This window comes from Carassius auratus, chromosome 43 (genome assembly GCF_003368295.1).
Source record: "Carassius auratus strain Wakin chromosome 43, ASM336829v1, whole genome shotgun sequence".
Lineage (NCBI taxonomy): Eukaryota > Metazoa > Chordata > Actinopteri > Cypriniformes > Cyprinidae > Carassius > Carassius auratus.
In genome coordinates this window covers 19,105,548-19,118,875 of record NC_039285.1, presented here as the reverse complement: position 1 = coordinate 19,118,875, position 13,328 = coordinate 19,105,548, and the positions used below count along the sequence as shown (strand labels likewise).

Here is a 13,328-nt window from a genome sequence, read left to right as displayed (position 1 = left end):
CTATTCTATTCCTGATCATTTGTGTAAAAATAATAATTAGAATATAATAATAATTATAATAACTATGCTGTAACCAAACATTATTGTCCAAGCTAATCTCAGAACAGCACAAATCCAACATTAATAGTGCTTACAGAAGGCTCTGCTAAACCAGCACCAGTTGAACAGATCTGAGCTGTCATGAAATTGTGTCATGTTTATTTGTTTGGATTGTGAGTCTGCATCTCCAGTAAGTGGCAACCTACTGTAGAGATTATGGAATATTTGACTCCAAAGCTGTGGCGGAAAGTATCTATGTGAAAGCTGTATTTTGATACTTTCCTTTGTTTGCTGACACATCCACTATATTAGAAATGCCTTTACCGTTTACATTTTACAAAGTGGTGGTTAGTGTGACAGCAGAGCAGGCTTTTCTGCTGGATCCTAAAGGTTCTGTTTTGTGTGTGTGGTGTGAAATTTCATCTAATCTTTTTGGAGCTTTATTGACTGGGTCCATGAGCACTGTCCACTGACAGTGAAGCTCTGGCTGCCCTCTTTTCCCTTAAAATAAATAAGACACAGGGGCTCAGTTCTGCCTGGCTCCCTGCTATAGCAAAGCTAGTAGAACTGATTGAACCTGCCTGCTGTGTGTGAGCCCTTAATAATCCTCTGGTCAGAAATCAGTGGAAGAGAGATCTATCTATCTATCTATCTATCTATCTATCTATCTATCTATCTATCTATCTATCTATCTATCTATCTATCTATCTATCTATCTATCTATCTATCTATCTATCTATCTATCTATCTATCTATCTATCTATCTATCTATCTATCTATCTGTCTATCTATCTGTCTGTCTGTCTGTCTGTCTGTCTGTCTGTCTGTCTAGATAGATAGATATGTAAATGAGGGAGTATCCATCTTTTTTGGCCATTTTTGACCGCTTTTCTGATTTCTTTGAGGTGAGCGTCTGTGGGTGGGTGTATGTATGGGACTTCTCTGACCTTTCAATCTAATATTGCAATCTAATATTCAATCTAATAAGCTTGTACAATTTACATGTGAATGCTGTGGGTTTGTATTAGAGTCAGGACTCGTAAGAGAACATAATGTTTTTTCTTGTTTGTTTTTTCGATTTCAAAACAAACTTAGGAATTCAGCCGGCAGTTTAAATCCCATCTGTTTAAGAATTAGGTCAGTAGGCAGAGAGGAAGTGGTCTATAGTGGCTTCTTACACATGGGCGTTTACACTGCGAAAGCGATCCAGTCGAATGTGTTTTCAACTACTTCTGGAAGTGGCCAAGCTCAAAACATTTCAGTTCCCATTTACACCTGTATTTAGCGTTGTACACTTGTAATTGGATAGGAAAAAAAAAACACTTTTATGTGTAAATGGGCCTTTACTTCTGTCTGTCATTTTTATACATGGTATTTATTGCAAATTTGCATTAGAGTTTTGTTTATGTGTGTGTTGCTTTCATAACTGAATGATGTTTCTTAGTGACTTGTTTTCCAGTAGTGACTTGTCAAGCTGAAACTAATTGATTCAGCACACATTTGCTGCATCACACAGCTCTCTTTTTGTCTAAAAAACTGCATTTTTGAAAGCGAGCAAGACATTTAGGCTTTTAAAAAGTCACTGGGTTGATCCCTCCAGTTGTTGCGCTCTGCAGTTTTGCCATCAACGCCTTTACCTGTTGTCCTCATATTTTCTTGGCAGAGTTGATTGTGTGAGGTTGTAATACCTAATATTTTAGCAGTGCATCATTAATTATATGACAAAATTTTGAGCTTTTAAAATACATGTTGCATTTTTTGTTTTTGGTTTATTTTGATTTTGTGGCACTATATAATATACAGCTCAAAGAAATAAAAAAATATACAGCTGTTTTGTGTCTGCTTTCACTATCTAGGGTTCACCAGCTACATGCGGAGCCCAGTCTGTGATGTGTTCAACCCTCAGCACAACGAGGTCAATCAAGACATGGATCAGCCTCTGTGTAACTATTTCATAGCCTCTTCGCACAACACCTACCTGACTGGAGATCAGCTGCTGTCCCATTCCAAGACGGACATGTATGCTTGGGTCCTGCAGGCCGGCTGCCGCTGTGTGGAGGGTAAGACAACTCCTGTGGATAAAGGTCTTATATATATTTTCCAATGGGTGTAAATAAAATATTTTTAGAGCGCTGTTTGTGACTATGCTTTGTGTTACAGTGGACTGCTGGGATGGTCCAGACGGGGAGCCTATGGTCCAGCACGGTTACACTCTGACCTCCAAGATCACCTTTAAATCTGTCATTGAGACCATCAACAAATACGCCTTTGTAAACAATGAGTGCGTACTTCCCTCTCTCTTCAGTTTTTTCCTTCTCTCTTTTATATTAGTCGTTTATGATCAGCCGTTAGTTGATGTCAGGAAATCAATCATCATTTTTGTTGTAGCTTTTCCAGACTATCCCATACCGGGCACAGCAGAGCCATTCAATGTTCATTTAAAACAGCCATGTGTTCACTTTTTAAAAATGTCAAAGTAATTTAAACTTAAACATTACAATACATCTTCAAACTATATTTAAATTAAAATACTGCGTATTTCAGTTAAACATCTTCACAGGGGAATGTCATGGGTGTCTGTGTTAGACTTCTGTCTGTTGTTGTATGTTTAATAGTTATTCTAAAAAGCAATTCAGATGGGCTTGCTGACCCTATGATTGCTATATCTTTTTCATCTTACTATTACCAGATAAGGCACCCAATGGGGTGCATAACATAAAAATTATGTTTAATTTGTTGTGGAAAATTGTTTTGTTTTCCAACAAAAAAACGTTCATCCATTACAGTAATAATTAAAGAGAACTTTCTGTACCAGTGCCTGGATGCTCCTAGAAAGCCACAATTTGTGTTTCTTTAATGCCGTTTTATCACTAAAAACCCACCTATTTCAGCTAATGACTCAACATAATGAAGAAAATTTGCCTTTTAGCACATGCACATCACATGCAAATTACACTCCCCAAATCCCATGACTCCTGCTGAGACAGCATTGCTATCACTGTAGCCCTACAGGGCATCTTTTTATCTTTCCATTTCCATTTCTTTCAAAATCTTTTGTTTTTTTCATGGTGTGTGTACGTGTATGTGTGGATTCGTGTCTGAGAGGAATGTCATTCATAATTTAGGGCTTTTTAAACCCAGAGGGCTTCCCTGATTTCCTAGTATCTTGCATTCAGGTAACGTATAGGATGTCTGAATCAAATTTTTGTGCACTACGTTTGTTATGTAGTGGGACAAGGATATTCATTCTCTGAGAAAAACATAATAAAACATACTATTGCATGCAGATATCTATATTATATTAATATCTACTACTTTTCAACTAAATTTATCTTGATTCAAGGATGTTTCCATAGTTTTATTGGGAAGCAAGCCACAAACACTGATTAAGAAAAAGATTTTTGCATCGTTACATGTCTGGAGTTTTTGCATGCTTTTGGAAACACCTTGTTAGAGCAATTGTTAGAGTATGTAATGTCGAAATCTCAGACTATGAGTGAGAATAGAAACCAAAGTCAAAGGTGATTTGTTTGAGTGTGCAGATGAAGTAAACACAACAGCAAGAAAGAAGGTAAAAAGAAAGACAGTCAAACAAAAGACAGACAGGCAGGAAAAAGGGAAGAGTGTGATGGCAAAGGAGAAAGCGCACATGACAGCGAAGACGAGTCAAGATGAAAGAAATTCGGATAAAGGTTAATGTCGGGGGAAGGCTCTGGAGGCAGGAAGCAGTTGCTGACTGTTCTGGCTGTTCCCTGGTTTGTGATTACTGTCACCCTTATCCTTTCTCTCTTCTGTCTCCTGCTGCATCAGGTTCCCCGTGATCCTGTCCATAGAGAATCACTGCAGCATTCAGCAGCAGAAGAAGATAGCTCAGCACCTGAAAGAGATCTTCGGAGACAAGCTGGATGTGGGGGAGGCTCTGAACAAAGACCCAAAGCAGCTTCCCAGTCCGAACTGCCTGAAGGGCAAGATACTTATAAAGGTTTGGCATGAACTAAAGAAACCCTCATCTCCATTTCTGTCTTTACCAAAACCTTAAATCCTCCATTATTCTTTTCATTTTCCTGTATTTTTCCCCCCACTGTTCTCTCTTTTCTTTCTGTCTTTTGTTAAAACCAACTTAAATTTCCACATTGGTATGGACTAGTTAGTTCTGTTTTGGTGCTGGTCTAATTGGTGAACCAGCATAGTCTTGTCCAGAGCTGGCCCTAACATTTTGGGGGCCCTACGCAGATTTTTTAAAAGGGGCCCCCACCACCTATGGTTTCAGTTAACCACCAGCTCCCATCCTCCAATGTGCATGTCCTACAATGATACCTTGTAGTAGAGTTTTAGAAAATTGTCTTACTCATATTTAATTACTTTCAAGTTATACATATTACAATGCAACATTTTTAAATTACAATTGTTTAGCTATTGCTTCAAAGGGTTGATTCATAGATACATTACAGTTCTGTCATTTATTACTCACCCTCATGTTGTTCATGCAGTAAGACAAATTCAGAGCACAAATTAAGATTTTTTTTTTTTTTTGTGAAATCCGAGAGCTTTCTGGCCCTGCAGAGACAGCAATGCATCTGAAACATTCCCAGGGCCAGACAGATATATTGTTAAAATAGTTCATAATGCCATCAGTGGTTCAACCATAATGTTATGAAGCTAAAAGAATAATTTATGTGTGCAAAGAAAACAAAAAAATAATGACTTTATTTAACAGTCAACAATGTCTTTATTACCTCACGTGGCCTGGGAATGTTTCAGTTGCATTATTGGCTATGCAGGGTCAGAAAGCTCTCTGATTTCATCAATTTCATAATTTGTGTTCTGAAGATGAACAAAGGTCTTATGGTGTTGGAACGACATTAGGGTGAGTAATTAATTACATAAGTTTTATTTTTTGGTGAATTATCCCTTTAAGATAAATATATCAAAGATTATTGCTTAAAGCGTAAACACCTGCCAATGAGTTATGAAAATTAGAATTATAAATTATTTTATTATTTAGTCAAGATTAAAATGCAAAAAGAAAAAATATTCATGCAAACAAACATGTAAATGAAAACATGTAAATACTGTTTTGACCTACTTCTCTGTGACAAGCAAGCAGACACAGAAAGTTGCGCTGCTTTATGTAGAGCGGTAAACATGGTAATCACAGTATTTCTGCTGTTCCAGTGCCAGCTCCTATCAGAGAATGAACTTGCATTTAGATTGAGCCTGTCTGCTGATTAGATCAATGCAAAAATCAGACCGAATTGTGATGCAGCAACCACAAAGTGCTGACAAGTGTAACTGAATGATAATATATATATATATATATATATATATATATATATATATATATATATATATATATATATATATATATATATATATAAGCTAATAGATAACACTGACACTGACTCTGTTGCTACATTGGCACAGTGTCTCACTAAATGCCAAATTAAATGTTGATGCGATGCAGCAACAGCCATTTCAACGTCAGCTTTACAAAATCCTTCACTTATCCTTATCTTGGTCACTTTCTTTTCTAATTTTCCTCTTCTCTGCACCAGATTGATAGTGTTGCACCACTTTGACAAGAGGTGGAGGCGAGGCCTTGCCTAATTTGTAGGGCCCTACACTACTTGTGTAGTGAGTGAATAGGGCTGCTCGGCTCTGCTGCTCACCAAAAAATTACCAGTATGCTAGACTTTCAGATTCCAGACAAGTAAAATATACCATTTACATAATGATTTTGAAATGTTTAAATCACTTTCAAAACAAAAATATAGCAGTTGGATAAATAAATACAGTTGGACAGACTTGTAGGACATTCAAGTCCACATTTTTATGGTTGTTGAGCCGTTAAATGATTGGCACTGAAAGACCAGCCAATGATAAAATTCTGAACAGGGACAGCCAGAATGTGTGAAGGGAGAATGAGTGTTAGTTAGAAAGAGATGAGTTTAAGTGAAGGAGTGGGGTTAGTTGTCTAGCGAGTTGGGAAAGACACTCACACACACACTTGTTTATGTCTTTTATGGGGACTCTCCATAGGTGTAATTATTTATTGCTAAACTAATCATATTTCCTGTCCTCTAACCCTAATGTCACCCCTAATTATACCACTCACAGAAAGCCTCTGGCATTTTTTACATTTAAAAACAACAACAACACCGTTTTATTAAGCCATTTGGGTTACATGGAGACTGAAAGAGTTTACATTTTAATGCCCGTGTTTACATTGTAATACCCATTTCATTATATATATATATATATATATATATATATATATATATATATATATATATATATATATTTGTGTACTCATAAACTATATTTTCAAGCACACACACTTACACACATTTTCAATGACACAACTCTTGCATTGTTACTTTCTATACAACCAGCACCTCACTCCTCCAATAAAAAAGGATGTAAACCGTAAAGGATTTGTTACAATAGAAAAAAATGTGTTTGTGTGTGTGTTTTTTTTTTTAAATCCTTTAAATGTTCCATGAGGATTTATGCTTTGAAGTGCTCTATAGAACCTGAATGGTGTTATGAACAATATTTGTATTAATTAAATTTTTAATAATAAAAAAAAATAATATGAAATTATATATAGAAAAAAAGATTATGAAATCATACTCAAAATGTGTAACTTAAGCTACCAGTAGGTAGTTTAATGTTTTAATGAGTGAGTTGTTCGGTCATTCATTCAACTGATTCTTTCAAACGGCTGATTCATTCAGAAATTAAGAGACAGTAAAGACAGGTTATTGAATCATTCGTTTACCTGAATGCATTCAAAAATATGGATTCATTTAGTAAATAATTATTGTTTTGTGTTGCTAGGTGATGCAAAACAGTTATGCTGTGGCTTTGTTTGGAACTATTTTAATTATATTTATTGATTATACTGTCAATTATAAATTATTGAATATACTGATAATATTGTGTCTTAAAACACAATGTTAACTTTTTATTAATTGAGCTATTGTATAAAATAAATAAGCAATGGAGGTGTTTTGTAGTTTGATGTTAAAGTGAACATGAGAGTCTTTATTTTCTCCCAACATTAGAGCCACTGAGGACGCAGTGGATTGTTTTTGATGGTAATGCACCACATCTTTAAAGATGTTTTTTGTTCTTCTGTGGCCTTGTAAAGTAAATGATAGCGAAATTTTCATTTTAGCTAAACTACTTAAGGGTGTGATTGGATGACAGGCGGTCAGTCAGATGAGAAGAGAGTATTACTTTGAGTAAATACCAACGTCACTGTGCCAGCGAGGATACTCTCTAAAACAGGTCAGGACAGATGGCACTGCCAGCCTGCTACTCTACGGGACCCTCCGAGTTGAGCAAACAGTGACGGCAGACTCTTAAACCCAGCACGGACTCTTTGAGATTGGAGCACACTTGAGTAAATCCCCCCACACTTGAACACGGGTCTCCTTAGATTACACACACACACACACACACACACACACACTTAATCATGTCACAATGTCAGCACCCTCTGCCAGACAAGAGCACTCATTCTGGAAACTGTGGAGGTCAAAAGCACGGGATTGATTTTCCCTCCATCTTGTCCCTCGACCAACAACTGCTATTTCCCACTAGCCCTCACACAAATGTGTTTGTGAGAGAGACCGACAGACAAGGAGGAGACAAGGGTCTGGGTTTGGAGTTTTAGGATTAATGACCCTTAAATGGCTTTCAGTGTTTCAAAGTGTAAATGAAGACCCCGTTTATCCTCAGGTATTCTAGATATTCAGTGCTTTGTGGGTCATTCGATTCCTCACAAATGATTGCTTCCCACTGCTGAAAATTGTCTGAATTATGGGGAAATTAGTTGTGTATCTTATCGGGAATAAAACGACAGGCTTACTGACCCAAAATAAAAGTAAAAATTCAGGCTTCCTAGAAAGAAAATGGTATTTCATTTTTATTTCATTGGGTTAAGACCGCGTACTACACTTCTCTTTCACCTGTGGTCAGCAGTCATTAGTATGGATTCAGTTCTGTTCTATCAATATCTGAGGTGCTGTGTCAACGCACACAGGCTCTAAGGTGTTGTCGATAGTTTAAAGAGAGGTGAAACACTATCTAATCCTCAGTAATGGGGCTGTTTGCTGACACTTGAAAAAAGGATCACGGAAACATTAATTCTTCCCTTTTTGTCTATAGGGAAAGCGTCTTCCTCTGTACTTGTCTGCAGATGCTGAAGAGGGTGAAGTGTCTGACGATGACAGTGCTGATGAGATTGAAGATGACTTCAAGCTGAAGAATAGCATGGTAAGACTGTAACACACACCGATCGGGATTGAGCACAGTGACTGATCACTAACACACACATACACACTCAGCAGAGTGATTTCATTTATATTTGAACATCAAATGTACATGTACATTTTTATCCATTTGGATTAGCATTAAAGGGTACTGATAGCATCGTAAACATTACCTTTTACATATGTACAACTTTACAGTATCGCACTGCACTGATGCAGTGCCACAACAGGACTGCCAATCATCAGTAAATAATGGAGAAACCTGTTCAGTAAAGACCATTTTAATACAAGGTTTGTTCATAAACAAATTACAGTCTTTGTATGAATGACATGAATTCAAAATTCAATGAGTACAAACTGATGAGCAAAACGATGTTGGATCAACGTTGGAGATCAATATCCTTTCGACGCCACGAGAAACGTCGATTCTATGTTGATTCTATGTCAGTTTATTATCTGGGAACAGTTTGTACTCATTGAATTTTGAAGATCATGACAATATTGAAGATATACTTGAATAAATTTTTTAAATATTCTCAGTAATGAGCTTCTTGACACGTCCAGTTGAATCAGACAATAGAAGAGAGCATTATTGTAGCTGTCTGTTATTATATAGGTCTGGCGCAGAAAAAAACACAATTAGTTGTAGTGGTAGTTGTATTTTATTAACATGGCTACAGAGATGCTGCTATCAATAATATATATACAGTATATATACAGTAGTAAAATGTAACACATACATTAATATAGGATCCTAATGTTATTCATCCTCGTCTGGATGGTGATGTAAACCCAGACACTCCAGTGTTTGGCTTTCCATTGTATTTGGGACTTTTTGACAACAGGTACAAAAAAGTGATTTTAGTTATCTCCACCATGGTTGATTGTGTTTATTTGCATGAGTGATATGAAAAACATTACAAAAGAAAAATCTAGAGCGAGTGACGCGATGTGGATATTTGCTTCGTGTCTGGTGTGGCTGGGTGTATGGTGTGGTAGAAAAAGTTAACATTGCCTTTTCACATGTTATGTTTTTCACTGTTCCGCTACTCAAACTTTCACTTTCTCCATGTGCTGCAATGCAATCTTCTTTTCACACATCATCACATCCTCTGCATCTTTCTCTGCCTCTCTATGAAAATCTCTGAGTTTCAATTGAGCAAGTATTTAGTCTGGCTGCTTCATCTTCCCAGTGAGTCTCTAAAAAACAATCAATCACAGCCCGAACCCCTGGCGAGCTTCTGTTTGTGTTGATACAATACAATAATATAGGCAGCAGAAAGTCTTTGTGTGACAACATGGCCATTTGCCAAAAGATCCATCCAGCAGTGCTGCCATTAACAGAGCCTCATTTACAATCAGTCTGCTGACAGATTTTGTCCAGATTTTGATGCTGAAATGGATATTCCGTGACTCATTCAACATCAAATTGGTTTCCTAGTTATTAATTTTATTATTGTTATTATTTATTTTATTTGTATTTTGTTTTACTTCTTGGATGAAGAATGCTTTAAAAGCATTTTAATATAGCCTTGAAAATATTCATGTTGTTTTGTTAGGAGTAATTAATGTTTAATGATCCACTCAGAAAAGTCATTGCTGGTAGCCAATTAAAGGTTTCCATGCTTCGTCTCATTACATGCCTACGTAAACGTGTCAGGAAATTCAAGAAACACGCTGCCCCTGCTGTAAGTTGATGGCTATATTATGGCCGCTATGGAGGAGAGATTTATAAATAAAATGAAATCAAACAAAAAAACTTTTTTATAATTGGCTTTTACATCCTTTATTGCTCTCTTAGATCAGTATGCCAGGCTTTGGTTTTTATTAAGATGAAGATGAGATGAAAGAATGGTCCACTGAAGATTGAAGTGAGAGGCCACGTGCAGTTTATTTAAACAAAGACAAAACATATTCCATAAAACTTGACTTGAACAGACTTGACTTGGCATAAACAGACTCACCAACAGCAGGCTTACAACATCAAAGCTAGACAAAGAACAAAGGCCACACGTGGGCTATTTATATCAAACAATGAGGGTCACATGAGAAGAACCAACCAATGAGAAACAAGAAACATGACTAAGACAACCAATGAGAACATGACACATGAACCAAGGAACTAGTCAGAACATAACACAGAGACAATGGAATCGCATGACAGAACATGAATGTGGCCAGACTACAAAATAAAAGACATGAAAACCATAAACAAGAAACAAATCCCAAACTCCACATTACATGCCCCCACCCCCTAAGGGTGGCTCCAGACCCCCAAACAATACCCAAATCCCACCAAGTCTAGGAGGGTGGTAGAGTGGAGATAGAACAGGGAGAAGGATGGAGGGCCAGACCTGTGGAGGGAAACTGTGGAACAATGGAGGGCTTGGGCCATTGAGCTGTGGCAGACAGTGAAGCAGTGGAGAATCTGGGCCGTGGAGAAGTGGCAGACAGTGAAGCAGTGGCGGGCCTGGACCATGGAGCAGTGGCAGACTGTGGAACAGCTGAGGGCCAAGCTATGGAGCAGTGGACCAGGATACTACCAGGTCAGAGCCAGCGGAGCAAGAATCCAGAGTGGAGCAGAGACATGGGTAGACCACTTGAATGTGACACAGCAGACAGATAGTTCCCTCCTTGGCCATGACAGGACAGTCTGTGAGTTTTTTAATGGCCTCCTTGGCCATATCAGACAGACAGAGTTCATGAATGGCCTACTTGACCATTATGGGGTAGACAGAGATTTTCTGGATGGCCTCCATGGCTGTAACTGGACAGAGAGTGAGTTCATGAGTGGGCGCCACCAACTTCTGAGGTTCTGCAGCGGACGCCAACACCTCTGGAAGCACTGGAGTAGATTCGTGGAAATAAGAGGCCTCTGGACAGTCAAGGCCTCTGGGGCAGACTCTTGGACTTGGAACTTTGAGACCACTGTGTACATCTATACTTTATTTTTATAAAATAACGATATTTTATACACAATATTTCAGTCACACTACAATTTAACAATAACTTTTATCTTATTTCTTAACAGTTGGACAAAAAGGTGTCTTTAAGGACTATTGTAACACACTGCCTTAACCAATATAACCAATTGTATTTAACAATTTAAACATAAAATACAAAAATATATTAATGTTTAATTCCTTAAAACACTGGCAAGTAAAAAAAAAAAAAAAAAACTTGCCTTAAAATAGATAATTTTCTTCTTTCTACAAATCTGACCTGTATAGATTCTGGAGAGGTCAAGCAACTGTCCTCCTCTCTCTGTCAGTGACTTGACAGCCTGCCTTTCCTACAGACCAGTTAAAGTTAAGAACATTGCTGTAATAAATTAAAGAACTAAAATATGATAAAGTATGATAAGTACTTGGCGCAAACTTTGCTTTATTGGGAAAGGATAATTCTACTCTGGACATGAGCGGAGCGACATGACCAAAGAAAAATAATTTATGATGTCCATTTTTACATTTACTCATTTAGCAGACGCTTTTAATCCAAAGTGACATACAAGTAGGAGAGTATGTAACACACACTGGATCCTGACTTTATAAAGGCAGTTAAGATGTTTATATCATAGGTTTGCTGTGTGGAAGTCGCCTTCGAAACAATGGATGCTATTTTCTTAATTAAACTCTTCAAAATATTTATATAGACTACTTATAAGCTGTAGATTTTGACACCCTACGTTTGTGCATTTCAGTCCAACGGGCCCAGTCAGCACCAAGTAGAGTCCCAAATCAGGAAGAAACTAGACTCATTGATGAAAGAGTCACAGATCGGGGACAAAGAGGACACGGACAGTTTCTCTATCCGAGCCCTGCTCCGTGCCACCCATGAGGGCCTCCAAAGAAACCTGCGCAAGGTAAAGTAGCTCTTAATGTGGTTCTACATTCACAAGTCTGTGTGGACTCCACATTTTGTGGGAAGATAAAATGATGTGTGAAACTGTACTTAAATAAAACAATAAAACACATACCCATCTCGGCCTCTAAGAATAAAAAAGGGGGAGGGAGAATTCCTAATCAGTGCACATAGTCTTGCAATCCAGAAAAAGAAGTGGAGCATCCCTTAATTAGCATTCGTTCCGCCTCTTTTCTTGCCCTATTATTAGACTTTGTACTCTCTAATGATGTGCCGTTTGTAATGCACTGAGGGATTTTCTCTCCCCTCCAGTGTTCCTGCATGATATTTATGAAGAAAAAAAAAAAAAAGTTGAGTGAGCGCTGAAATTAAGAGTCTGGAAATGCTTTTAAGTCAATGTTGTTTTAATTTTTTTGAACCACTGCTAGCACCATACATGCCCACAAATACTCATTTGAACGGAATGTGACACTTGACTGTTTGAGTTAGAATTAGATACATTTTAAAGAAATTGAAACCCTTTTGTCATTCCAATCCCATCATTTTCTTTTTACAGTGGAACACAAATGTTTTGTAGAATGATCACACTAGCTTTAATCCTTATCAAACACACTACAAACTGTTTAGAGGAGTGCTACTGTAGGAAATTACAGGCAGGTGAGTTTGAGTTTGAAGCTGGAGCTAACCTCTACAGGGAAGTCTACAGTGGATCTCGAGGGCTAGAGTTGCAAACCTCGATAGTTGACTGGGGTGCCAAATGGGTGCCAATGAGCACCCCAAAACCTCTTTAACATGTTTATATAATAACAAAGCATTTTATTAAATAATTTGTTAACTGGGTTTAAGTGGCAAAATATTAGTAAAAGAAAGAGGCTTTTTTTTTTAAATGTTATGATTTTCATTATTTAGTAAACTGATTTCCACAACCAAAGCTTTTTTTTTCTTCATTTGTTAATTTATTAATTTTATTTACTTAATTTTAAATGATCCACAGAATGTTGCAAAAGTAAACTTATTTTACATTTAATAAATTTTTCATTCAGTACAATATATATATATATATATATATATATATATATATATATATATATATATATATATATATATATATATATATATATATATATTATTCATTACATCTTGAAATTA

The 13,328-nt window shown here is 37.0% G+C and overlaps 1 protein-coding gene across 3 annotated transcripts in view; it reads left to right on the top strand.

Annotated features, from left to right (window-relative positions):
• The window catches only part of LOC113061834 (1-phosphatidylinositol 4,5-bisphosphate phosphodiesterase eta-1-like), a 69,822-nt gene that overhangs the window by 45,192 nt on the left and 11,302 nt on the right, over positions 1 to 13,328 (top strand). For all 3 annotated transcript variants that reach the window (XM_026231294.1, XM_026231292.1, XM_026231293.1), the window contains 5 exons: positions 1,896 to 2,099; positions 2,200 to 2,320; positions 3,850 to 4,021; positions 8,215 to 8,322; positions 12,019 to 12,180. In XM_026231294.1, coding sequence (XP_026087079.1) covers positions 1,896 to 2,099; positions 2,200 to 2,320; positions 3,850 to 4,021; positions 8,215 to 8,322; positions 12,019 to 12,180 — 767 coding nt within the window. The remainder of the gene's footprint in view (positions 1 to 1,895; positions 2,100 to 2,199; positions 2,321 to 3,849; positions 4,022 to 8,214; positions 8,323 to 12,018; positions 12,181 to 13,328) is intronic.